This window comes from Pundamilia nyererei, unplaced genomic scaffold (assembly GCF_000239375.1).
Source record: "Pundamilia nyererei isolate P.nyererei 1_Seehausen unplaced genomic scaffold, PunNye1.0 scaffold00039, whole genome shotgun sequence".
In the NCBI taxonomy this organism is placed as follows: Eukaryota; Metazoa; Chordata; class Actinopteri; order Cichliformes; family Cichlidae; genus Pundamilia; species Pundamilia nyererei.
In genome coordinates, this window is record NW_005187440.1 from 255093 (window position 1) to 282494 (window position 27402).

At 39.9% G+C, this 27402-nt stretch overlaps 1 protein-coding gene across 2 annotated transcripts in view; it reads left to right on the plus strand.

The window, feature by feature from the left end:
• The window catches only part of sema3bl (sema domain, immunoglobulin domain (Ig), short basic domain, secreted, (semaphorin) 3bl), a 56095-nt gene that overhangs the window by 18477 nt on the left and 10216 nt on the right, over positions 1 to 27402 (plus strand). For both annotated transcript variants that reach the window (XM_005730686.1, XM_005730687.1), the window contains exons 2-10: positions 721 to 881; positions 6412 to 6474; positions 13174 to 13293; positions 21978 to 22068; positions 24058 to 24174; positions 24362 to 24504; positions 26162 to 26276; positions 26406 to 26475; positions 26598 to 26742. In XM_005730686.1, the coding sequence (XP_005730743.1) occupies positions 721 to 881; positions 6412 to 6474; positions 13174 to 13293; positions 21978 to 22068; positions 24058 to 24174; positions 24362 to 24504; positions 26162 to 26276; positions 26406 to 26475; positions 26598 to 26742 (1025 nt within the window). The remainder of the gene's footprint in view (positions 1 to 720; positions 882 to 6411; positions 6475 to 13173; positions 13294 to 21977; positions 22069 to 24057; positions 24175 to 24361; positions 24505 to 26161; positions 26277 to 26405; positions 26476 to 26597; positions 26743 to 27402) is intronic.

Sequence of the window (27402 nt, forward strand, 5' to 3'; positions counted from 1 at the left end):
ACACACACACACACACACACACACACACACACACACACACACACACACACACACACACACACACATTTCTCTCCTCATTTTCATACCTAGACAGAAAGAAAGTAAGGTGGCGGGCGATAAAGATGAACAGAAACAAAGAAAAAGTGGGAAAAAATAAGACGTGTTTGGGTGAGAGAGTAGAAGATGTCAAAGTTGTCAGAGACTTCCAGGCAGTTGGGTTTTGTGTTTGGTTTTTGTGGTGTATACGTGCATCAATATGCAGTGTATGTGTGTGTGAAGAGAAGACACCCTGCGTCTAGCTGAACTCGAGTTCACCTCAGTCTGCACCTAGCCTGCAGAGTTATTGCAAGAACCTCTTTGAAGCTGCTGCCAAATCGCTCCATATTCGTTACCATGGTACTTTTACTTTTAGTATCATGAATTTCTGCAGCACTGCATCATGTTAATATTTAACATTTCCTCTTATTGTTTTAGTGCTGTGTTTTAACTACAAGAACTACTTCAGTGAAGTAATTTGATTTTAGTGAAATGAATTGACACTAAAGTTTTGAATCCCATACAAAATACAGCAAATATAATGCAAAAAGTGCATTTTTTCAGAATGCACAATAGCAGGGCCGTGACAATAGCACACCCAAAAATATTACGGCCTTTATTCTGTTTTTCAGTCTGCACTCCTCCATGTTTTCTGCTGTCACTAATGCCTTGCTCTCTTTGCAGACCTGCTGTCCACCAACAGGTCATCCATCTTCAGCGGTCACCATGGCCACCTCTCTGTTACCGCCGTCTTCCTGGATGAATACCGTGACCGTTTATTCCTGGGCGGGAAAGACGTCCTGTACTCTCTCACGCTGGGACCTGTTAGCAGTGAATCGAAAGAGGTAAAAATGATGTGTTTTATATATTTTTTCTGAGTATGCAGAGCTCTGCTTCGATGATTGATGCACAGTAAAAGTTTTTTTTACTGCACAGTCTACATTTGTCATTTTATTTTGATTTAGGTTGTGGACACTGTGCTTCAAGTGGTTTCACCCTGTAGAAAGATGATTTATGACTTGAAGAGACAGATGGAGGATTTAACATTTTATCAGAATTCCTTCCTTGTACAACATCTGTTTAAGTGTTCTGTTACAAATCAGCTACAAATATGGCAACAGACATTTCATTTAATATTACTGGTATTGCATCAAACTGAAAAGTCTTCCTCCCATCACCCTCAACTCAGTGAGCCTGATTCCACTGGAGTTTTCTTCCTGTTAAAAGGGAGTTCTTTCTTCCCACTGTTGCTAAAGTGCTTATAGGGAGTCATATGATTATTGGGGTTTTCGCTGTTTTCTTTACTTTTACATTACCTTTTGCACTTCTTGTGTTATAAACAGGTATCCTCTAAACTACACTTCATTTCTACCCTTCCCAGTAAAGGAACACCTGTAATAATGCAGCTACCCATAAATCAAACATCCTATTTCTGTCTGCTTTGCTTTTAATTTCAACACCGGTTTGTCATTAAGGTTTGTTAAACACTGTAACAGCAAAGAGAATTGAAAGGTAAATTATAAACCAGGAACCTCACTGCAGATTTATCACAGACTGAGAGTCTGACCAAAACAAAAAGAAGAGATGTTCTATTGCCTTTATCATAATTAAAATTGAAAATTTATCTTTTTTTATATTAAAAGAAAGTATCTAATTCACAGTCTAGATTAAGTTGAGAACAATCACTGATTAGTTTAAGTCAAAAAGACTGAATATGTTAAAAATTATTGAAAAAAAATAAATGCATTTCATACTAGAGTGTAATCTAGATTTTATTAGTATTTATGCTCTGGAACAGTAAATCCATATGGGGTTTTGCTGCGATTTGTGAACTTACAGAGTTATTATACCTTTCAGCTGCATCCTATAAGGTTTCAGACAGTTTTTATTAGAAGAATTTGTCATCAGGGAAATGTGTGAGTTTAGGTTCAAACAGGATATAATTTCATCTAACTGTGTTACTTTGGAGCAAGAATGTACTGCAAATTTGCATCAATATTTAAATTTCCACTAGGATGTCCAGTTTACTCTGTGTTCCATTAAACTGGTTTCTAGTACATAGTGAACAAAAACAACCCTTTCAAACCAAAGTCCCCGGTGTGCTACAGCACTTAGCTAAGAACAGCGGTGCGTGTACATGGGTCAGAGAGACTGATGACATGAAGTGAATGGGTGAATGGGGAATTTAAGTACGCAGGAAGCCAGATGTCGCTCACCGTATCTACCTCTTAATTTTCCATCCCTCTCTCGCATTCTCTCACAGCTCTCTGTCTTGGCTTGTGATCACACACGGTGTTTGCCGACAAAGTGCGCTGTGAGCGGTGTGAGGTTTAACAACCATGTTTCTAAAGGAGCCGGCCATTGTGAGTTCAGTAAAAGAAATTTTTACAAGATTAAAGACATCTGCCAAATCATCCATAAACCAGCACTCGAAGAAAGAAATTTTGTTTAACTTCAACTTTAGTTTGTCCTCACATGAGGGAGCATCGCTAAGAGAAAGTATGCCTAACTCCAGAAGCACAGCATGTCCCGCAGCTTATCCCTTTTTACAACATGATTTTACATCATGCTGTAAAATCACATCCTTCTTAGTTTAGCTAGTCAGTTTAATATGCACCCCTTTCTCATTTAACCTGCCAAATGTTTCCCTCAGCATGCACGAGTGTGCAAAGATCTTCCCAAATATGGTGAAAAAATCCAAAAGTTACAATTAAAAGTTTGGTCTGAATAGTGATCTTACAAATTTTACTAAAATGTGAGAAGAACTCAGTCAACTGCTCCAACAACGAGATTCAAAGAGAGCTATTAGCTGAAACTTGCCGTCTTTCAGCACAGTGTACAGTATTTTCTTAAATCTAAAGAATCCTGGACAAGTGGAGGACCAAAGAAGAAGTTGCAGGCCCAAAAAAGATCTACAGCAGATGAACGGTATGAAAGTCACGCCCTTAACAAAAAGGGAAAAAAATACCTCCAAGGACCTGAAACAGAATATGGGAGCTATGTCTGGCCCATCTGGTGGTCCATCTACTGTTTACTTAAGCCTCATCAGACATGGTCTCAGTGGAAGGGTGGCTGTCAAGAAGTCATTCTTAAGGAAGGGAAACTGGGAGAAAAGGCTGAGGTATGCCAAACTACACAACAGGCAGAGTGAAAATCAGTGCCAGCAGGTCTTATAGAGCGATGAATCCAAATTTGAACGTTTTCGTTCAAGTCATCCTCAGTCGGAGGTCAGGAAAGAGGTACAACAGTAAGTGTCTATAACCATCTGTAAAACATTGTGAAGGCTCTGGCATGGTTTGGGGCTCCATTTCAGTGATTTTGGAGATCTTATCAAAATTGATGGAAATATGAAAACAGAAAAGTGGCATCAGAGTTTGATCCACCATGCAAAACCATTGGGAAACACATTGCCAATGCAGTAAAAGCATACCTGGATAGAAAAACACACAGTGGAACACTACCAGTTAAGGGCCTCCCCAGAGCCCGGACCTCAACAGTGTTGAAGCAGCGTGGGATCATCTTGACAAAGAACAGAACAAAAAGCAGAAACATCCAAAGAAGAGCTTTAAAACTATTCATGAAGACTACCTAAAGAAATTACAAGGAAGACTTTTTCATAGTACTGCATATTGTAGCTTTTCAACTTAATCTTTGCCCATAAAAGTCTACAGTATATATTTGTTATATAATCCCAGTTTGATGCCCTCTATAAATCTGACCAGCAGTGCAGTAATGCGGGGTGATTTAATTCTAAACTCAAGGCTTTAGTCGAATAAAAATCAGATGGCATTAACTCGGTCCATGTTGCATGTGTCAGCCCAGAACTGGCTCCACTACAGTCTGAATCACATCAGGAAAGTGGAAAAATTTCCATAATTATAATTACCAAGGGAAAACTAAAACAAATAATGATTTAGTACATCTAAATGTTTCACGTGATCGAATAAATATTCCACTTGCTCCATGCGAAAAGATAAACACGTTTGATTGGTATTTGATATCCCGTCTTTGAAAAATGTATATGAAATCTTCACTCTTGCTTTTCTGGCTTGAAAATGTGGCTGACTGTCAAAAACATTGTTTTTCAGCAAGTTTAGACAACTGGTTTACTTTGCAGAGTTTTTGGTTACACACTACAGTGTATATTGTGTGTTTCCTTGGAGATTGTGGAGATGGCATCTAACCCAGCTTATTTAGCGTAAGAGTGATCTCTTTGGCCCGAAAAGAGCACAGCGTAAAACGTGATGTGTTGATAAAAGTGGTGGTTGTGTTGACATTTAAATCAGTATTTAAATCTTCTTAGAGAGACGATTTAAATACTGAGCAGGTTTTAAAGGACTCGTAATGTTTTCTTTTAGTATTTAAATCAAGTTTCCATTTACATCTTGCCTTGGCTCTGTGTTGCTATGCAGAGATGTCAGATTATTTTGTGCATAAATGCAAAAAAAAGCTACATACAGCACATAAAACGTGTTGTGTTTGATGAATAAAACAATAAAATGCATACATCTGGCATTTATGGTCTCAAAATTAAGGAGCACTTTAAGACCCTCTTGACTGTGTATATATTAAAAAATGTTGAAACAGACCATAATCAAGCCAAACTTTAGCCTGATCCACAGAATACATTGTTTCCAGTTGATTTCTACCATTGCAAGCCAGCTTGTGGAGTTGTAAATGACAAATGAATCAGCAATAGTGTCCATTTCATACTAAGATTTGTCTCCAACACATTTTTGATTAGGAAGCTGGAAAAGAATTGGATGAAGCGTGTCACCACTCACACGGCTGTGGTGAGAATTCATGTTTCTGCTCAACTAAACAGTTTCCATCTACGTTCAGCTGCAGTGTACACACTGGCTGGATTTGTTTAAACTAAATGAAGCACACTATTTCGGAACAGCTCCAGGAGGTAGTTGGGATAGACGGCTAGTTTACAAAGCGCTAAACCTTCATCTAGGAGACCAAAAAGCTTTCTTTATGGATCCCAGTGCTAAACAATGTGCATCAATTTAGTTTTTCATTATGATAAACATCCATCAACATAATGCTCTTTGATAACAGTGACTTTCGCAGTGGCACTCAGTGCATGTGCACATGCTGTTCATCCACGCGCTGAGCGCAATCAGACATGGTGAAGCAAGTCGGGACCATTTGTTTTCCCCTCCGGTTGCTAACATCCCGCTAAGGCAGTTTCCTGTTAGATCAGACAAAGACTTATTGTCTCAGAGAAACTCGTGGTAGTATACAAACACTATGACTTTACACACCCCACTGAAGCTCAGCTCAAACCGACTTGGGCTTTTCTCTTCAGTGGCAGTGTGAAAACTAGCCCCATTGTTTAAAGTCCAAATTTTACCTCATGCTTCTCTGAGATTCACCTCATTGGATTATCCAATTTGCAGACTGAGAGGAAGACTCTGGGAGTTTCCTAATCTATGCTGTGAGAACTTGTGTTTTATTATAGCTCCAGATGGTGTTGAAATGATACTCTTAAGGTGGCTGAACACTTTTCTCCCTGCTTATCTATAGCCAGAAATCTAATTTCCTGTCTTGGCACAGAAAAAGAAAGTCTTGAAATCTTTCAGACATCTGTGTAGTATGTTAGTGTAGCCTATGTAGAGTACATGCAAGATTTGCTCTTCGGACCAAGCGAATGGAAAATTTCAACCAAAAGACTTACATTGTGGTCTAAAGATTGTTCAGCGCTGTGGAAGTAGAGGAGAGGGACAATGACACACAGAGCATTACATCATTCATCAGAAGCATTTCTTTCCACAAGCCTTTGGCCTTGCATCGTCACTAAGAAGACATTGCTGTTGATCATTATAAATGCGTTTGTTTTACTGTGAGGGGCCTCAAAAGGACCTTCTTTCACTGTCATATCAAAAACTTGGGGAAAATTCAAACCAAATCATCTGCGTGGCTTGAAAGAAAAACTTTATATAGCTCAGTTTTTGATGTTTTTAATTTATTTCTTGTGATAGTTATGATTCAGTGTGTGGCTCTGGCTTCTGGTGTTGGAGTGGAAAGTACATTTTTGCCTTGTCACACACAGGGTTTCAGCTTTACAAGCCAAAAGTTAACGCCTAACATCTTTGGCTGCCCACTGGAAAGCCTTGTTTCATCATTTGTGGATGAGCTGTTCTCCTCAATTTGCTTCTAACTGCTACAAAAGTTGAATTTTTGAGGAAGATAATTTGCATTTAACGACTCAATGACTGATATTTCTGTTCTATCCCACCAAAGTCACTCCAAGAAAAAATGACATTTGGCAGTATGGCTGAGTAAGGCGGTTCTTTGCATTACAGTATTTGATAGTTATGAGGTCATTAATCATCAAACTAATTTTTCTGTGTCCCCGTTTTCTCATAGATCTTCTGGCCTCCATTACCTGGCAACAGAGAAGACTGCATTCAGACAGGGAAGGACCCACAGGTAGCTTTTTAACATTGTTAATATCTGCTTGTTTTAACATGGCTATTTTAATTTTCATTGCAATATGGTGATTTAATGGCAAACTTATTTTTTGTCAAAATGAGCGCTTCAAAAGGCACGACTACATCCAGTGTTTTTTCTGTCTCCTTTGTTTCCACTTTTGTTCTTCAAATGGACACTTGGGGGCGTCTCTGTTGCCTGGCTGGCTTTAAATGGGTGTTGTCAGTTTGGCTACGTCCATCAGCGTGGTTCAAACATACCCAAAGAGCTAGAGTTTAGAGCATTCATGGTCTTGACACTTTCATACCCAGTCCTGCCTCACCTTCCCTTTAATTCCTCTCACGTTTCCATTCTTCAGGGATTACCTGACCTGTGCACGTCTTCCAAGCTGCTGGTTATTCCCTATAAAGTTTTGATGTCCACCTTTAGAGTCTTATCCTTGTTTCCAGAAACTTGGACTCTGACTGTGCATTGCTGCCAAAAATCTCATCAGAACCTCTCCATAAATGTGCCTGAGTTGGCTCATGGTGCTCAGAAGCTCTTTATTCAATAAACTGCCTCCACTATGACAGAGGGATGGCTCTCTCCAGCTTCCCAAGTTTGACTTTAGGCTCCAAATGATTCTGAAGGCTCACGATCCAAATCCTGCATTCAGAGTTCAGTTGGGTTTACATTTTGTTTAGTTTAAAACAAGATTTTATTAGGTTTGAAAACTAGGATGCAAAATATTTACAATGCTTTTCATTAACAGCAGTCCTCAAATGGTGTGTTATGAAGGGAGGAGCAGAGCGTTCCTCTAGGGCTACTAAGTGTGCAGTAAATGGGATAGCTTGACAGTTTGGTGCCATGTTGTGTTGTGCTGACACTGCAGTTTCCTGCCTTAAGGCAAGTCATATTTTGCCTTAAAAGAAAGTAAACTATTAAAAGTAAGCATTTTAATGAGTTAGGAACCAAACAAGTTTCTCTGTATTGAAGTCTACATCAGAGGGAAGTTGAGGGAAAAGATTTTTGTTGTTCATTAGAGCTCTTAATAAAGACTTCAGTGAAGGATGCCAGGGAAGTAGGAATATAGAGAGGTAGGAGGAGAAGGAGGAGGGAAAAACATAGTGATTTACTATCTGGGTGCTGACACAGAAGCCTAAAGCTGGAAGGACATTTCTCATCCACATATATGTGTTTAAACCTATAGTCAACTACCTACAGTCAAGGAAATGTAGCACTCGGGTTTAACATTGGGTTTAAAAATGAAAACATATCAGTATGTTATTAATATTAGGAAAATGTCCATTATGAAATATATTTATTTTGAAAATGATCCTAAACTAAAGCATTATTGCATAAATATAAACATGAAATATGTGACTGAATGTAACACATCTTTAATAAGAAGAGTCAATAAATTTTAACATAGAAAAATGGGATCTCCACAGTCCACAGACATGCAGTTCAAAGGGTTAGATTAGCTGGTGATTTTAGATTGTTCACATTGTGACTGTGAGTGTGAACAGTGGTCTGTCTCTCCGTGTTTCTGCTCAACTAAACATTTGATTTTTTTAGAGAGCGATTAACTCCTTTTTCAAATTAAAAGGAAGGAAGTCATAAGTTACGATGATAGAAGTCATAAACTGGTTTCAGAGCTGATCCTGGCAAAGTTTATTGGATTTAAAAATCTGACTGGCAGCAGGACACATGAGCTGCTAACAATTATCTTTAAATACAAAAGAAAAATGATGACAGAGGAAATTAACAATAATATATCAAACTGAATTTGATTGAAATAAAGAAAAGATTATTTCAAGCAAGAAAGCTTATTATCCAAATGGCATCATGTCATAAGTTCTAAGCAACTTTAGATCAACTCAGTGCTTTTTTGGAAGGAAGGATGTAAGGAAGTAGGAAAGAAAGGACTGGAGGAAGGAAGGAGGCAAGTTTATTAGAGTGTGGTTGATTTAATGAGACATCGTTGCATTTGGTTCCAGTTGGAGAAGCAAATGGTACTGTTGGTTAACACACACACTCAGACACACACAAACACACAAACATACGCCAAAATGAACACATAGTGTAAGAGTTATAAAAGCACAGCAATTTTTGTACCCTTTTGTGCTTATGGCAAGGAGTTTGACAGCCCCTCCATCTGGAAGTGGTTAGATATTATGTGTGTGTCTGTAAGTATGTGTAGTCTCTGTGTTTGAAGTGGCAGGTGTGTCATGGGTGTCTTATATCACCTTTATTAGGTGTTTCCTCTACAGGCCGCTCATACGGTGCTGGATGTGTGTGCGCTACTGTACTCTCTTTAGTGGAGAAGTGATGTCACGATCCATTATTACACAGGTCTGAAAACCAGCTGTGTGAAACTTTACCTTACTGGTACCAAAGGAGCCGTATTGATTGTGTGTTTCCCTACACGGGAAATAAATTGAGATATTTGACAGTTTTTGTTAAACTGCACCGCCACCTTTATGCATTCCTTCACATATCTCCTTTACTGTGTGTTTCTGGGCTTTTTTTGGTGTCAAATGAGATGGATTACTGCGGTGTCCTATATAATCTACAAAGCAAAAGACATACACACTGAACACACACACACACACACATAGGCGCATGTGTTACAACTTATACGGTTATTGTCAGAAAGCGATAAAGGTTGAAAGGTGAAAGGTCTTTGGACTTTAGTGTGTGGCTGTTTGGTGATTTAGGGAGAAAGGTCCAATCACACTGAGGAAAATCAGGTTAAAAATACAGTTCATAATTTATAGAGAATGTATTTTAATCTTTGGAATAATCCTTGTTACACAAAGTAAAAAAAGCAATGAAATGCAGTTTTCCTTCTCAGCACATTGCAGTACAATGAATATCTTCAGCATCCACATCCTGACATCATGACACTGAAACTCGGTGGAAATAAATAAATGTGTTTATCTTATCTCCTTAATGAAAGTCTGTCTCCATACTGTTCTACTGACACGTGCCTACACCTAAAACATGTTGTTACTGATAGTGTTTCCTCCCAGAATCACAACCTCATGGCCTTCACCACCATTAATCACAGCTCACACAAATAAATACCAGGCAGAAGGGAAGGGAGGCGGACAGCAGCTTCTGCTAAACATGTAGTGTCTTGTTTTAAATTTTCCTCCACTTGCCGCTGGGTTGATGATCAAATCAATTCATCGCTGCCAGGAATTGTCACAGTGTTGTTCCTATGGTGCACAAACAAAGCTTTCCAGGGATTAAATCACTGAGATCAAGAACACAGGTGTTAGGATTGCAAAGTTGACATCTGAGCGTGCATATTTGAAGCATGAATTCTTTATGTAGGCTCCAAAAATCAATTGTGCACTCACTGCTCTGCTTTTTTTCTTTAATGGCAGCCCTGATAGTGTCAGTATTCCAACATTTCTTGTAGAAAGACCTGATTATGTCAAGATCCCAAGCATAAAGAATTCTGGGTTTTAAAAAATAAATAAACGTTTGATAAATAATGCGCTCAGACTCCCAAGCTATGATAACATCAAAGCCTTTGGCCTCCAGATTGGAGCTTCTGCAAAAGCTCCTCTCGATTGCGTTTCATTGTTTGTGTTAATATAAATCTCAATAAGATGCACCAAATGTCTGTAACTGTTCAGAATGACTTTTAAGTTCTCCAAGAAGCCACAAAGGTCTCCACACAGGAGTTTCGTGTCTTGACTGAGTGCTTTCATTGCTCAATCGAGAAAAGTCGTTTCTTTGAGGATCAAACAGCAACTGAGACCAAAGACTTGAACACACCATTCAGCTGTCCAGCTTTGAACTGCCTGCACAGTGTTTGTGTGTGTCTGTATTTATGTAGGAGGTTCTGTTCACTGTAGTGTTATACATGCGCATATTTGTGTGCATGTGTGTGCGTGCGTGTGCGTGTGTACAAATGTGTTGGTCCTCACTTCCTGTTAGTATTACAGAATAACAGATTTCTTTCTGTTGAACATTGGCTGTTTATACTGGAAACTGCTCTCCATGTCCAAACCTGCCTCTCCCTACCCGGGTCAGTCATCCTCAAACATATTTGGCTGCTGCTGGAGCTTTCTCTGTGGTTTGCTCCATGTTAGCTGTAGCTTTGTGTTCCAAGGACACGGGTAATTAATGGACCAGTGACCGCAAAATTAAATTTCTCCAATCAGCATCTCACTGGTGCCTCAAACTTCCAAGCAGTCCTCCTCAAATGTGATCCCCTCTTCCAAAATGAGGTATTATTGGCAAAAAAATAACCCTGGACGACCACACAGTGCAGAACTGACCTTCCAGGATTAAACATAATAGCAAAGTACATGCCACAATAAGCCCAGGAGATACATTTCTGATTGCAATTCTATCTTTTAGTTAGTTTAAACATAGTTGGTCTCCATTCACCTTTCTTTGTTTCTTCAACTTCTGTTTTTTTTACTTCAAATTGACTGAAAAATATGTTAAATATAGCAAAATATGTTAAATATAGTATATTGTGCACACTACAAGTAGGAAGGTAGATGTCAAATAAAACTAAGAAAAAAACAAAAAGGTTTCTCTTTCCAGTAGCACCCTGCAAATGTTTCACTGTCACTTTGAAATCTTGTACTATTAATGGAAGTAAACTGCTTTACTCCTGTATGATCCAAATTAATAACCATATTCAGTGGGAAAAGGGGTTTAGTGCTGCAAATTGCAAAGATCTGCCAGAGATTTGGCAGGGATCTTATTTGCTTATGTTAATGATACTTTTGCCTCAGAGCAAAAGATTAAAAGGTCACTGTCTAAAATGCTGTACATTCTTCTTTCCAAATACCAGGTTACGCAAATGTGGTTTCTGTGGGTAATTTCAGATCTTTAAGTGTGGAAGCACTGTTGCTGAGAACACATTTTGGAGGGCGGCAACCTTCTCTTGATAATTAAAGGTTAATACAAGCACATTACATGCTTTTGTTTTCACCATCTTGCCCTAACCATGACTTTTTATGTGGTAAATTTCAGCCCTGGCCGTTGTTACGACTACTCCCCGAGATCTCCCAGTGAGACAAAACCAGATTTAGTAATCAAACATCTTCATTTTCTGTTAAACACCACTCCCTTTATTGCCACTTAATCCCAGTAAGCCCACACAGAACTGTGAAACCAAACGTCCCAGAGTGGGAGAGACATATTTCCTCTTTTCAACATTTCAATTCGCTCTTTTCTCAGGGCCACACAGTTCTTCAGATGACTGCCCGAGTACAAGCACAGAAACGCAGGAGGGGAAGGTTTCTACTCATTTCCAATAGGCTACGTGGACTGTGCTGTTTGTCTTCTTACAACCACAAAATTAAATTTACGTCTTAATTTTGTCCCTTTAGAAGACGATTCCAACAAGCTGGAGATAAATTATAAGCAAGTAAAACAACACTAATTTAGGATAAATAACTGAGGGGACGCGGTGTCCGAAAACCTTTAAAAGCTATGCCAAACTGGCTCAATGATATCCCATCATCCTCACTAGAAACAGAATGTTTGAAATCTAGACGCTTGTACATCGAAAAACCAGTAGTACATTTAGATTTGCTGAAAACATTTTAAATATAAATGCGTTTTCTGTTTTTCACTTGCCTGGTTTTGTTTGAAACACAGAAATTATCCAGTGGAGGAGAGTAATATAATGATGTAAACTGTTTCTCTTAGTGCAGTGACATGGTTTACATCAGGTCTGCAACGAAGCACTCGGGGAAACGATCAGAGGCGGTTTCAGGTCCAAACGCAGCATCGAGAGGGACAGGGGCCAAATGCACAGCATGGCAGATTTACTCGACACATGCACTTGTAAAAACACAAAGACTAGCAAATGCACACATGTGGAGATCAAGATGGCACACGCAGATAGACACACAACACACAAAAACCTTCACCAACACTCTAGTATCTAACTCTCAGTCAAGCACGCTTATGCAGACACAGACACACACACACACTCTAGGCACTGATTGTGCAGATGAATTTGACCTGCGAGTGATCGCTGCCCGATCCTTTCTTTCCTCAGGCTGACACCCGTGTTGTCTGCTGCTTTGTTACACAAAGGAAAGGAAGTAGTCATGCCCTCTGCTTCCTCTGCAGCTCTGTGTATCATAAAAAGGTCTTAATACTCATTTCCTTAGTCACTACTTCTATTGTTCCTGTCATGTGTCACCAATCTCTGTTTTTAGGACCTTTAACTTGAATTTCTTCTGAATTTCCTTCTGTTACAGACTGCCTGATAAAGCAGGAGCAGCTTCTAGTCTTCCTTTCCGATTTGATCTCTTCCTGATTCTATATTTTTTTCTCTTCTCTTTCTTGTTGCTGTTGTCAAAAGTTGAATTTAGATTTATTGCTGAACTCTTCATCTTATCCTCTACATAACCACAAACGTTTTATACCAAACCACCAGAATTATCTACCACATTTTAACACGGGCTCCCAGGATTTTCTTGGGTTTCATGAGTTCCTTTGACCTGAATATGATGAATTTCCTTCTTTATCATCGCTTTGGCGGACATCCAAAAATCACAGATACCACTCCTGGATGGAGGCTATCCCATTTCATCTTTCTCAGGGCTCAGGACAACATTTGGTATCAATAAGCTTGTTGGTTTCTCTTTGGTACCCTCAGCTTGTCTGCAGTTTGTTAACATATTTGAAATACAGATTTTTAACCTGACTGTGTGTTTGTGTGCTTTGCAGACAGAGTGTGCCAACTTTGTTCGCCTGCTGCAGCCCTACAATCGTACGCACCTCCTGGCTTGTGGCACTGGTGCCTTCCAGCCCATGTGTGCCTTCATCTATGTCGGGCACAGAGGAGAGGTAAGAAGGGTTTAAGATGGGCTGCGGGTGGTGGTGATGGTGGTGGCTGTGGGCTGCTACTGCTTCTTATAGAACTCTGGACATCTGCAGATTGTATTGGGCAGCTGATTATCTGACTGCATCCATCATTCAATTCATTCAGAAAATAGAAAAACATGCACTGACAATCAGTTACCTAAATACAGCCACAAACCACTCAAAACACAGACATGCAAACACATATATCAGTTGGGGTTGCTGATGAAAGCTCTGTGGTGTGCAGCTGTCACGGTTATGGGAAACTCCTATTTTAGTGTGAACTGCACTCACTCTGCATTTTTGGGAACTGTAAATTATAAATGCTTATTATGCACTGTGTGTTATTAGCAGTTCGAGCTGCAACTTTAGAAACTCTGAATATATATTTCACATGACAATTTAATAAGAGCCTGACTTCTCACCTCCACATAACTGACCAATCACAGCACTGAATGCTGTAACGCACTCTATAAGAACATCTGGCAGGTTACGCTGAGAACTTTTATTGCTTCTGTCTCTTTTTAAAATACACATACAAAAACACTTTACTGATCGCTAATTTGTTTATATGCACATGCAGCGGGCATGGATCAATATATTTCATTACACTGACCTACATTTCAGCTCTACTTTTTACGTTTTCTTTGACGTCCACTAAAATTCCTCTGCCTGGGGTGCATACGTAGCTGTTGCAATGAAATGTAAAGCCTCAGTGGACGAGTCTGTGGCCACACTAAAATTGGCAGGCATGTGGAGGTCCACCGACCATTTTGCGCACCGTGTGATGATAAAATTTATATCATTTGGGCCCAAGAAGACCCCAGCAGACTCACAAGTGCAGAAAGTATAATCAAGGCTTAAGTCGGACATATAAAGATACAATTGGCCTGAATTTTAATATACAATCAAACCACCAAGCCAAATAGTAAGAGAGTTCAAAAAGATGGGTGTTACTTTCTGCACACTTTTCCATTGGTCATCAAACATATTGTCCAGTGACTCTTAAAATGTTCATTTGAAATTAATTTGTCAATACTAAGTAAATGAACACTGACTAAAGGCCAGTTAATCAAAAATTTACAGTTGACATGATAATGAAAGGTAGGTGGTCTTACTACTTCTCAGTAGAAAAGCATGGCACCATACAAAGGAAATAGTGTATATGTATGAGATGATACAAGGAACGACTGGGTGGCCTCAAAGCTGTGGAGGAAATCAGTCTAATGGAGCAAATGGGGTTGGTGCCAATGTGGCTTTTCAGAAAAACACAGTTCAGACTGACTGGGGTCTGTGCACAGATCCCTGAGGTTCAATGTTAATTCTCTACAGGCAGCTCTACCATGAGTTTTTCTGCAGGCCACTCAGCCGCAGCATTAAACCCTCTATACATCTTTTCAAATGCACAGGCTGACTCTCAGATGCTCAGCTGAGTGGAAACCTCTGCAGACTCTCAGACTTGGAGCCACTTAAAGGACAAGAATGTATGAATGGAGCTATTAAGACAGACTCTCTTTAACGGCACTTGAACAGATCCTTGCCCAGTGTGCTGCCCTGTAGGGCCCAGCAGGAGAGGGTCAGTCTTTAGGGAAGGGGGGAGGTGGATGTTGGCAAAGCGCTCTGTTAGGGAAATGAGACAGTGGGATGGGAGAGTGCCAACCTTGTAGAATGTGTGTTGATTTGTGTGTGTGGCTTGTGTGTGCATATAAAGCACAGGAAGTGCATTTTTCTTTTTCTGTTATGGATTTAGGTGCTCGACACAGCGTGTGTTCTCCTTAGCGGTGTCATTTTCTTCCTCCCCCCTGATCTGTCATCCCGAGTGTGGTTTTTGAACTCTGGGTTTTATGGCACATCATGGAAAATGGAATACATATTTCTCTGTTCATGTTAAATAATTTAGCTCAGAGACAATATACTGTGGTCTGCGTGGCTCAAAACTGGGGAAACAAACACTGGAGATAGAAACAGTTCAGCAGAATCCTTGTTAAGGGTTGCGATGCATTTGGGAGCAGAGCAGAAATGTAGGCCACATGTTTTAAACTGCAGCCTCCTGGGAAGTGCAGGAGTTTCTGCCCCCAGTGCAACTAAGCAACACACTTGAACTCAGCACTTCTTAGTAAGCGGTTATGGGGTTTTTTTCCTGCAGGAATGATTCAGATAGCCAGTTACGAAACTACAGGGACTGTAGGTGTCATTTTTTTTGTTAAAGTGCATTGAATCATCTGTTGCTATCCAGTTTAAGATGATGAAGGTGGTGCACCTGTCTTTGCAATCATTGCTCCTTCTGTTTTATTTGCCCCACGGGATGCACTTTGTGATAGGATAGTTGTGTTTGCACACGTATGTGTGTCTGCCCAGGTGTGTATTTAATGAGCGGAACAGCCTGCAACAGTCGTATGGATGTCAAAAAACAAATCACTTCTTCTCTCCTAAAATATATCATGACGCCAGCTGCTCTCCAGCTTGCGTGTCTGTCTAAAACCACCACTCAGACTACAAGTGTTTCCTGTCAGGTAGTCAACGAGTCCGGCTGAATGGACAGCACCAAAGAGAGCCTGTCCATTTATATAACCAATTGTAAACTGGTGGAGAAAACACACCCATTTGAGTGCTTGACCTCTCCCAGGAACTGAGGCGGCAGGCTCTCAGTTCCTGGACTCTGGGTGGGATGACCTTTGACCTCATAGGTGTTTCATCTCAGTTAGGGGGCACATACATACTCTTTCTATCGCTCCAGTGGCACCCCATTCTCTCCCCCTTCTCTTTTTCTTGGTGCCACTTTGTTGCCTGACTGTCAACAATGTTTTACGCAAAAATTTCAACATGTTGTGAGAAAATATTTGATTCATTTTACAACAGCTGGCTCTCAGTGGAATAAAATGCACTGTCAGACAGTGTTTTGACTAAATCTATTAGTATTGGACATGCTGTTATTGCCTTTTGGTGTTAGCCAAGCCCAACTGTATTTCATACTTTTATTCAAAGATGAAAACAAAGAATTGGATTTGGAAACATTCTGGTCAACGATCCCACCAGTGTAACCTCATGATTGGCCGTGTCAGTAATGTTCATATTTCTTGGAGGTCAGGCGTGTCTTAGACAACATTTAAAAACCACTAAAAGCATTTTTTATGCTCATGTGCAATGAGATTAAGTTTCATCGGGCCATTCAAGAAGAACTCGTGTGTCGCGTTCCTTGCTTCAGAAAAATGACCCATGATTTAGTGAATTATCATCAGTTAAGAGCATCATAATCCCCATTAAATGAACCTCTAATTTTTGTCTTAGGTATGCGTGTCTTTGTCTCCCCCTTCTCTCTCTCCCTTACTCCCCCACACTTAAAGACTAACATAAACTGAAGTCCCCCCCGGTGAGTGACACAGCTTGCCTGGGCAGCGTCATAGATGTGAAAATAAACCAACATGTTACAGTGACGACATAAAGATACAAGACCACACACACACATAGACAGGGGCACACACTTATACGCACACATAGAAGCCATCAAAACAAATAACACCAGCTAAAACATAAATATGTGGACAGGGAGACAGAAACACAAGCAAACATTCAAACATAAAAAAGTTCAATGTATATGTGCAGATACAGGGAGTTAAAGCAAGCTTCATTGATCCTGAAGCTCCATTTTTCAGTTAAAGCTGACTTTTACTTAAGATTTGTGTTTTGTGGAGCTTAAAAAAATAAACTTGCTTAGTAAGGAATTTGCTAAATCATTTCCGCTCACCATCATGGCCTAAAAAGAGTTATTTTTCATGTCCGTTGGGAAAAATAGTAAATGCCTGTCAGCGTAACAGCACTGCAAGTGAACTAAAAAGCTTGAAAGCATGATGAAAAATTGATTCCTTGTAAATCACCTGTTCTAGTCTTCTCATGTGTGTTGCCTTTGGATCAGACTCTTCACTAGAGCTCTTTAAGTGAAAGCTAAATTTACTGCCTGTGATTTTTCTGCTCAATTTGCCCCATTTGTCTCATTTTAATTGGTAGTTTACATCAACTTTAACTGTAATAATTGCTATAATTGTAGGCAATAGCTCTCGTTCCCTCTATCCTTGTGTCTTTATTTTTTTCTGCTTTATCTTCCCCGCTTGTCTTCTAATCTCCCTCCATTCTCAGACTGTTTCTCTTTGGCTGACGAATATTCAGTAATTTTCAAAAGCAAATAAAACCAGAAAAGATAAATTCGAAAACAGAAGAGGAATGAAAGGCAACAAAAGATGAAATGGGAGAGTGTGATTCCCATGCTTACTTCCCCCAGAGGGAGAGTTGAATGGTGAGAGAGAAGCCCAGTCATTATTTGACTGGACAGAGGGGACATAGCCAAGTACAACATGGTGTCACATGAGGTCTGCTAGTTGTCCAAGATGTTTGAAGCGAGACCAAACACTTTTAGACGTTAAGTGTTTTATACAGCTCCGTGTCGCAAAATTTTATCTGATGTTAAATAATAAACCCCGGACAAGTCAAATAAACTTGATGATTCAATGTCCAGGACAGATGATTTTATGTTTTAATGTGGCGTCACTTCTTCAAAACATTTATAACAATCAAGGACAAAATGGGAATTTTTTTTCCCTTTGTTTATCTTAATGGGACAGATGATCTAATTCAAACTGAAAGTCAAAATTTTGTTCCTGTCTGTTATTTTTGCATGCAGCCTATTATTTTATTCCTAGGATTAGGATCAGAATGAAAAATCCCAAAGAGACACTATCCATTCATTTAACTGGTGGAGAAAACACACCCATTTGTGTCGTCAACCTGACAAAGAAAGGATTGTAAAAATATGGGAGGTTGAAGGCGTTCAGTCTGAAATGTCTTGTAAAAGTTAAATGATAAGTAACAGTGTAGATGCAGTCACCAACCTAGAAGTTGAATCAAAATTAAAATCCTCCAAAAGGTTTCAACAGCACACAAACACCGTGAACAGGTCCAGTTTAATCACTTTAAGTAGTGGTGAAGCCTGTGAGATGCTAATTGAGACACTTGTCAATGATTGCATCACAGAAAAATGTCACCCATTTCAGAGTCATTACAAAGGCAGAAACTCTCATAACCACTGAAGCCACAGAACAGAAGGAGCTAAGCGACCTGTGTATGCACTGGAAGATACAGAGATCTATACTATATGAAGAAATGACCAAATCCAGTAGTACAGACCTTTTGTTTAAGCCAGGCTGTAACGATTCCTTTTAATGCTGAAAGTTGGACATTTTAACATGTGAGTTTATGGGGATTTTGGAGCCAGCCTCAAATGGCAAGTAGAGGAACTGCGCTTATTTCAACACATCATTTTTCAGCTTCAGACGTTGCCCCTTGGTTGTAACCAGTAGTTGGTTTCACATTCCCAACAATAAGAGCAATAGAGTTGTTTTTACTAGACAAGTCGGGCCCTATATTTATGAATGCAACTTTGTCATTCATTGAATTCTGGTTTACTGTAGTTGCTGTCAGCAATGAAAACGCACATATCCATATTACTGCTAACATTACTCACAAAATATTAGCCCCCTAAGTGGTCAAACCAACAAAACAGCTGGAACAGAAAACACCTGGATATACTGCTAATAGCAAAGTTGTGTTCACTGTCTTGTGAATCCCAGCACCTCATTTATAAGAAGGTGGGTCAGTCTTTAACATTGAATCTGTAGTCTCTCTTTTAGTCCGCTGATTAAGGGTGAACATTGTTTTCAGTATTAGTTTTAATTTAAAGGTTAAATAATCCGCTGGATGGAGGTTAATGAATAAACTAAATAAATGAAGTTTTCCGCATGTTAAATTACACAAATGGAAGTGTGTGCCTGTGTCAGTAGTCACTTGTCTTGCTGGTCTTGTAGCGGGGGTCCGATGTGTTTTGCTTGGCACAGCTGTGTGTAAAGTGGCCTGGATGTTTCTCTCTCCCTGTATCACGACACTTCTGTGTATTTGTTTTGGCAAAGTATGGGCAAAGTGACTCTGACAGTCTAATCAGCTGAACAGGCAGCTGCGCCATTCCTTTGGATCACAATGAGATAACACAGACGCACACGCACACATGCAAACACCCCGAAAGCCGCACCGACTCGTATTTGCTGCACAAGTGCACAGCGGAAAGACTGCATATAGAAATGCAAAACACACATGCACACTCAAACACACACACACATACGTGCACACATGTGAGTGAAGAGGTGCCGAAAGGATAAGGATGACTAATGAATGAGCTAAACGACCTGTGCATGCATGAGAGGAGACGAAGAGCAGAAAGCAGCTGGAAATGAGAAAAAATGCAACACAGAAAGAGTCAAAGTGGTGGAGGAAAGGGTTTACTGTATGACATAATGAACTAATTAAACAATACATTTACACAAAAGGTTCTGCTCTTTTGCTATAAAGTTATTGACATATGAAAGTTTTTGAATAAAAATCGTCACGGTGTGGATAAAATCAGGTCAAAATGACAAATGAAGCCCTCATAAATCCCACTTGTGTAGTACTGGAAGAATTAAAGAGTTCTATTCTCATACAGGGCAAGACATGAATCAGATTACTTTTAACTTCTCCTCGTAATCTAAAAAACTGATGAAGTGTGAATTCTGTGCATATGCCTGCCCTTCAACACCTTTAAAAGTCATTCAAACCAAAAATCTACATGTAGATTAAATGAAAAAGTTTGTGCATTAAATTTGAAGTGTGAAGAAATTTGACGTGTCCGTGATATTTGGCACTTATTACTGCCCGGGTGACACACTGTGTGTGGGCGTATTTGCTGTCCACTGTGTTTCTTACAGTATTTTTATCAAGCCTACTTCAATGTCATCATCTTCCCTGTGATCTCTGCTCAGTCAAAGCCTCACCCACCTTGTAACAATGCTCCATTGTTTATTACAGGAACAAAGACTGAGACGGACAAAGTTCACTGTAAGGACACTTAAATCAGCAACATGCACTTGCATTAAACCAGAGGTCCTACTGCTGCTCTTGTCACCTTCTATTCCCCTTTTTTTCCCTGGAAGTTGACTGCATTTGGAATTGATCACATGCAGGCGTCTCTGGCAAACACAGACTGGTACACTGGTGTCACTGAAGTGGAAATTCAAAGACAGAAAAACACAAGGCCTTTTGTCCACAATGACCCTTTTTTAAGTGGACACATCACACAATCCAAAGATACAGTATGGCCAGTATTTGTCAGGTGAACTTTACAAAAGGGTAAAGGACAAAGAAGCCTTCTGTGTGAGGCTTTTTTAATTGCTTCCTTACTCCGCTCTGCCAGAGTAAGAAAAGTAGAATTTAAGTGCAGTTTCACGTAAAGTGGACGTCAGCAGGGAATGTGAATTTATGTTAACTTGGCAGGCAAGAACTGGATTATAAAACCTAAAATATATTCTTCACCTGGACGCACTGAAGGACGAACCTGTAAAATCATGTCTCCATCCATTTCTATTCAGCATACTCAAATTATACTGCCAGGTTGGGGGAAAAAATCACTTTACCTGTGTTTAGCTTTAATTTTGACAAAAGCACAGAAAGGTAAGTGACAGCTATGTAAGTGTGGCTCATTTTCAGCATGTCATGAAACCCCCAAAATCCCATCAAACCCCAGGTCATTTGCATCAAATGTGCTCCATCAGATACCTTGGGGTGTTGTCACGGTGCACACACGATGCCTTGCTTCTGCCTATTTGGAGACAGGCTTTGATTTTGACTGAATTAACAGACTTTTTAGCCACACAAAACAAAGGTAAGCAGTAAATCTGTAGTGGGTCAGATAACAAATTGATTTCATCACAAAGTTCAGCCATTGTCCCAACATGCAATATAGAGTGATGTCACATTCATACTTCCTACATTTTTCCAGCACAGACTGTTTTTGGAGTGAGTGAAGGAGCTGATGTGGCTGCAGACTCTTGTCGCCTTGTTTCAGACTATTGTTGGTGGTGCTGAAAACAGCAGTTGCTGTGCAGCAAGATATGCTGCTGTTATGAAAATAAATGAAATAGGAAAGGTTTGAATGAACATGGTGTACTGTTCAGTCTATCATCTGGCCACAGACTCAAAAAACTGTTTATATTTTCATGTCATGAATCTGGCTGCATATTTTTGCTTGTTTTTTCCCTGCAGAGTATGTGTTGACTGAGTTTTATGATCTCAGGATTGAAGCACTTTTTTTTTTTATTGTTGACAAAGTTTGTATTTTAAGTCGATTTAATAAGTGTTTTACGGACTCCCCCCCACACACACACACACACACTTATTACCCTCCTGGCTCTTCGAAATCCACAGCTCTTCGGAATAATCTGCACTGGGAACAGGGTGGGAAATTTCTCTGAACCCTGGCAACTGCTCTGATCCTGCATTTCCTCTTATCTCAGACAGCGCCGTCAGTCTCAGACAGTCGCCGGGTTCGCTGAAAGGACAAATAAATGTAACACCCGATGAAACTAAAACCAGCCCATGGTCTCTTTTATTTGTGTCGACAATGGAACAGAGGGGAAGAACAATGGCCTTTCAGTTATTAAAAAATTAACCCTTTATACAAGATCCAATTTGCTCTGCTATGGAGACATACCTGCTGAGCTTTTCCTCAGAATCAGAAAAAATAAACACTGATACATTATATCAGCTATACTTAAGGAATTAAACACTAACTGAGTGTCTTCCTTCCCCAGCACGTGTTCACAATGGACCCTCTAAATGTGGAAAATGGAAGAGGAAGAGTTCCACATGACCCCAGCTTCCCCTTCGCCAGCACCTTCAGTGGTATGTCCCGTATTGTTTGGCCTACATTTCTAAACAGCTTCCTGAGTGGTTTATGAAGCCATATGGCGAGGGCACCCGTTTAAGATTCATTAGATGTTTTGTCGTACAGCAATAACGCTGACATATTCCAAACATTTAAAACACAGACTGCTCTGGCACGTGTCAATTCCCCTTTTCCTTTTCCTGTTTACTGTCTGCCTCTCTGCTGTCAGAGTAAAGGTAAACATGCCAAAAAAGAGAGAGTAGGTTAAAGACCCAGTAGGGGGTGTTCTAGCCGTCATCATTTTCCGTCAAAGGGGTTGCACAACAAAATATCAATTTCATAAGCCTCTGTGGCACAGCTGTTAATTCATTTGCCGCATCTGACTATTTAACCCCCCACCCCCCGGACAAGGTTGAAAAGTTCTGGGTGTTTCTCTCTAAATGTCACGAGGTATTTACTGGGGCTTGTGAAATAACGCTGATTTATGCCAATGACACACAATCCCAGGATCCACTAAGGGTGGAAATATATATAGTGTGTGTGTGCACGTATACATCCCTTTCTGGCTCCACAGCTGGACGCTTTCAGCATCAGAATTCATCCCTCAGTGCACTGTAATTGGCAGGAAGACCGCAAATTAGAGCCAAATAGTAGTTTGGACATCTGCAGTGATACTGCAGCGGTCACATGCATACAGAAAAAGAGACACAAAAGCATTTGTCACAGAAATAGTAACAGATAGAGACGAAAGCATACTGTACATGCTGGTAGAGGCTCATAATTTGTTAAAGGTTTAGGATTCATCATCAATTTGAATGGTAAAATCTAAAAAATGCAGTCAGCAAATCTCCAGCTCCACTCTGGGTCAGCAAGGATGTGTTTGATGACAGACTGAATTCAGACTCTTGTTACGGGACTGAATTTGACTTTCAGTTTGTCTGCTGGCCTCAGTGATCATTAGTGGTCAAAACCACAAGGTTTTGTTATGCATGTTTTCTTCTTCGCCTTAAAGCTTCTTCTTTTGTATCCCTAAAGCCATAACCAAATACTGAAAGAAAGAAACAACAAATACACATACAGAGCTTCGACCGACACTCTGCAGCCCTGGATGAGAAAGATAAAGAGAAACAGAGACGCTGAGAATGAAACAATAAAAACCTGATGAAAATCCTCTTCATCAGTTACCAACTCAATGATCTCTCCTCCTCAGTTTTAGGATCTTTTCCCAACATGCGCAAACCTCAATTCCCCACGACCTGTCAGCAAGCATTATGTTGTCCGTGCGTTTATATTTGCACGTTTCATTATGTCTTACCACATAGGTTTGACTGCATGGGTGTCTCGCTGTACGGTAAAAAAGTATCTGTGCATTTCTAATACCATTATCATGGCCAAATAAAATAAGAAGAATTAATTTTCACTTTCCACAAGGTCACATGAGAACAGTCTGTCACCAGATTGAGTTTCTACACCAGCTGGGAAAAATTAAAAACAGTTGTGTTTTTGAAAACAACCCAGCTTCACTATGAAAAACTCACTCTTATAATTCTTCATTATGTGATAGTTGCAGTGGGTTGTTTTATAGGCATTTGGGGTCGCTGTCTTGTCTTGTGACCGATAACCTCCAACAGCTGAGGATTTCCCAAAATATATTGTGAAAAATGTGCTGGAAGAGGGATTTTGTTATTTATCTCCATTTGCAAGAATTTTCAGAGTGGCTGAAAGTTAAAGTTGGTCCACTACTGATGGTCTCAATGGAGGATGCTTAAGTTTCAAATTACACTCCCTGTGTGTTCTGTGTTGGGTTTGTTCATTTTCTTCTTTCCTGTCCTGCATCTATGTTCTTCATTTAACTAAACCTCAAACTCACCCATTATTTTTGGCTGCCTTTCCTTTTTTATTTACTAATTACCCTCTTTTTACATTCTTGCAACCATTTTCTGTAAACTCTCCTCTTCTCATCATCTTTTTCCCCCTTCTTTTAAACATTTCCTGTCTCTCTGTAGGTGGGGAGCTGTATACAGGACTGACAGCAGATTTCCTGGGAAGAGACTCTGTGATATTCAGAAGTATGGGTGGTCGCTCCACAATGAGGACAGAGACTGACCAGAAACTCCTTCATGGTAATGTTTCACTCTTTCCCGAGCGTTTCTACAATACAAGACAATGTTAAGTCAACAAGAAGTACAAACAAACAACAGCAAGTCTGTTAGAAATATGCAAAATTTTACTATAAAGATGCTGAAATAAAGATCAAAGTGATTTACTCATACTCCCACATGCGACTCTTTTCTATCTTCAACCTTGCAGATCCCAAGTTCATTGCAGCCCACCTCATCCCGGATAATGATGACAGAGACAATGATAAGGTGTATTTCTTCTTCACTGAGAAGGCCACTGAGGCTGGAGAAACAGAGGGGGCCATACACACACGAGTTGGACGAGTGTGTGCGGTAAGATGCTCCATAATGCTTTTTATATTTGATGTAAATCTTTCCTTTAAGGTTTAGAATTTAAGTTGTAAAAGCCACCTCAATAGAGCTCGTTGTGCACAGACCCAGGCTTTTCACTATGTGTGTGTTTATTATTAATCTCTGTCTCTCTTCCACGGTGGGTTTTTGCCCTATCTTCCTCCCCTCACCCTTAACCGGTTGTGGCAGATGGCCGCCACACCTTCAGCCTGGCTTTGCTGGAGGCTTCTTCCTGCTAACAGGGAGTTTTTCCTTCCCACTGTCATCAAGTGCTTGCTCATAGCGGGGACATTTAAATGTTGGGGTTTTCTATTGGTTATTATTGTACGGCCTTTACCTTAAAATATAAAGTGCTTTGTTGCTGATATTTTAAGATATCTACAACTACACAAGAAACTGCATTATTAGAGGATTGAGCATTGATAAAATACATATAGCATCATGCATGTCGCATCATAATGCCACAGAAAGACAGAGAAACAAAGTTTCATTAACTCAGGAGATCCACAAAAACTGATACTTACATATGCTGAAACACTGAAAGATGGTTTGTTGATAGCTGTGGATGAGAGAAGCCAGATGTTCAGGTGAGCTAGACATGCACTTCCTCGAGGCCATTCAAATATCCTGTCCCCGGAATGGGACATCTGTAGGGATATTTCACTTGAAGATGAGATTGCAAAGGAGCACCAGATGAGTCACGAAAGGTCTCATATTTCGAGTCATTGATAAGCTACAGAAACACTGACCTAGATACTGTACAGCAAAAAGTTTGACTCAAGGGACTATCTGAGTGTATGGCCACATACAGATGTCTGCAGAATTAATTTTCCAGGACAGAAGGTAATGGTTTTATGGGTTTATCCTCCTATTATGTCAGTCATAAACTACCTTGTGGAAAAGACAAATTTCTTTTGGGGCGATCAAATATTTACTTTCCCCAAGGTTGATCGTGAAATTTAGAAGTATATGAAATGTTTCTCCTTCCAAAATGCACACAGCTGTCAGATTTCCCAACAATGATCTCCATCTGCCCTACACGCTCCGTAACATTCTTTCACGCAATGATTTGCCTTATAAACCCATGTCTGTACTGTAACAGCACACGCAAATACAGGCATGCATAAAAGATTACACACAAATACACACAAGCACAAAAACACGCACACAGCTGCTGGGGTTTCCATTGATTTTGATAGACTGTGTCCGTAAAGTTTGGATAAACCACTCAGGCAAAAACCCACTTAAACTTTCACCATCTAACTTTCTTTCTCCTTGTGTTCACCTTTTTCCATCTTTATTTTTTTCTTCCTCATATAAGTAGTATTTCCTTGTCAGGCCTCCAATTCTTTCCAAGACAAATGTCATCCACACTCCTATACTGATTTTTGCAAAAAAGCTTTTTACCAAAGCTGATCACCATTATACGCATTCACACATACACATAAACTGAAGAACTATGAGTAGATCTCTTGCTTGAAAATCCTTATTCGACGCTGAAGCTGAAACTCAGCACTTTCATCATCTTTCACTTCACATCCAGTGAGGTGGTGTAAAGAGCCAAAACAATGAATGATTTGTGTTTGGAAATAAATACGCAGCTGTGCTTTATAGATTGATTTTCTGTATCTTGAGCCAGAATGATGTCGGCGGTCAAAGAGTGCTGGTCAATAAGTGGAGCACCTTTATCAAAGCCAGACTTGTCTGTTCTGTACCAGGACCTCATGGAATCGATACTCACTTCAACCAACTTGGTGAGACACATTCAAGCACACACGCACACATAAGAATTTTCATATGATCCTGCACTTGGTTACAGTGTATCATATCTGCACATATTTATACTCCCACGCACACACTGACACTGTCTTTTGATAAAACAGAGGATGTTTTCCTGATGAGGACCAAGGATGAAAGGAACCCAGATGTCTATGCAATTTTTAGTACCATCAGGTAAACACGCATAGAGCTCAGCTTTAAAAATAATGTGCACTCAACATCTGTACGACTCAGTAACATGATTTTTGGATATGTTATATTCCAACACTGTACATTTTACATTCTCTTCTTTACAGTAATGTATTCCAGGGCTTTGCTGTGTGTGTTTACCGCATGACTGATATCAGAGAAGTTTTCAACGGACCTTTTGCACATAAAGAAGGTCCTGACTACCAATGGGGTGCTTATGAAGGCAGGGTTCCTTATCCAAGACCAGGCGTGGTGAGTGATTGCAATCCAAATGTATCATTTTTAACTTTAAAGTTACTTGAGCATTGTTGCTGCCCAGCATTAACCATCCCAGTGACCCTGCTGTGCTTCCCAAAAACATAATACATGTTATTGATGCCAACATTATGAGCAAATACTCATAACTTCTAATGAAATTCAGAATCTGTCTCTATAATCTGCATAACTAGTGTTGGCAAACCAACTGCAAAGACTTTCTGAATGCAGACACCTCACTTAATTGTTATTGTCAGGTGTGCTTAGGTCTTCATTTTGGGGTTTTTTTTTTGGAATCACCCATTCTTAATGTTGTTATTCACACTGAGTGCATAATTTCAATGGCCGAATTTGCGAACCAAGAAAGATTTTTCTGATTTTTCATATCCAAATAAACAGATCAGACAACTCAGACCACTGCATTTGGCAGCAAGCTATTAAATATACAAATATTAAAATCATAGTATTTTACCCCATCCAGGTCAATTAGTTTGGGTCAAATGAGTCAATGACTCCTCTGCCTCCTCAGATGACGTCCCATCTCTGCCAGCAACAGTTCAAACTGCCCCAAAAACACTTCAGTTGTGATACACCTTCAACTCTGAGATCAAACCTTAAAATTTCCCCTGTTGCTGACTTCTTGTGAGAATTGGATGA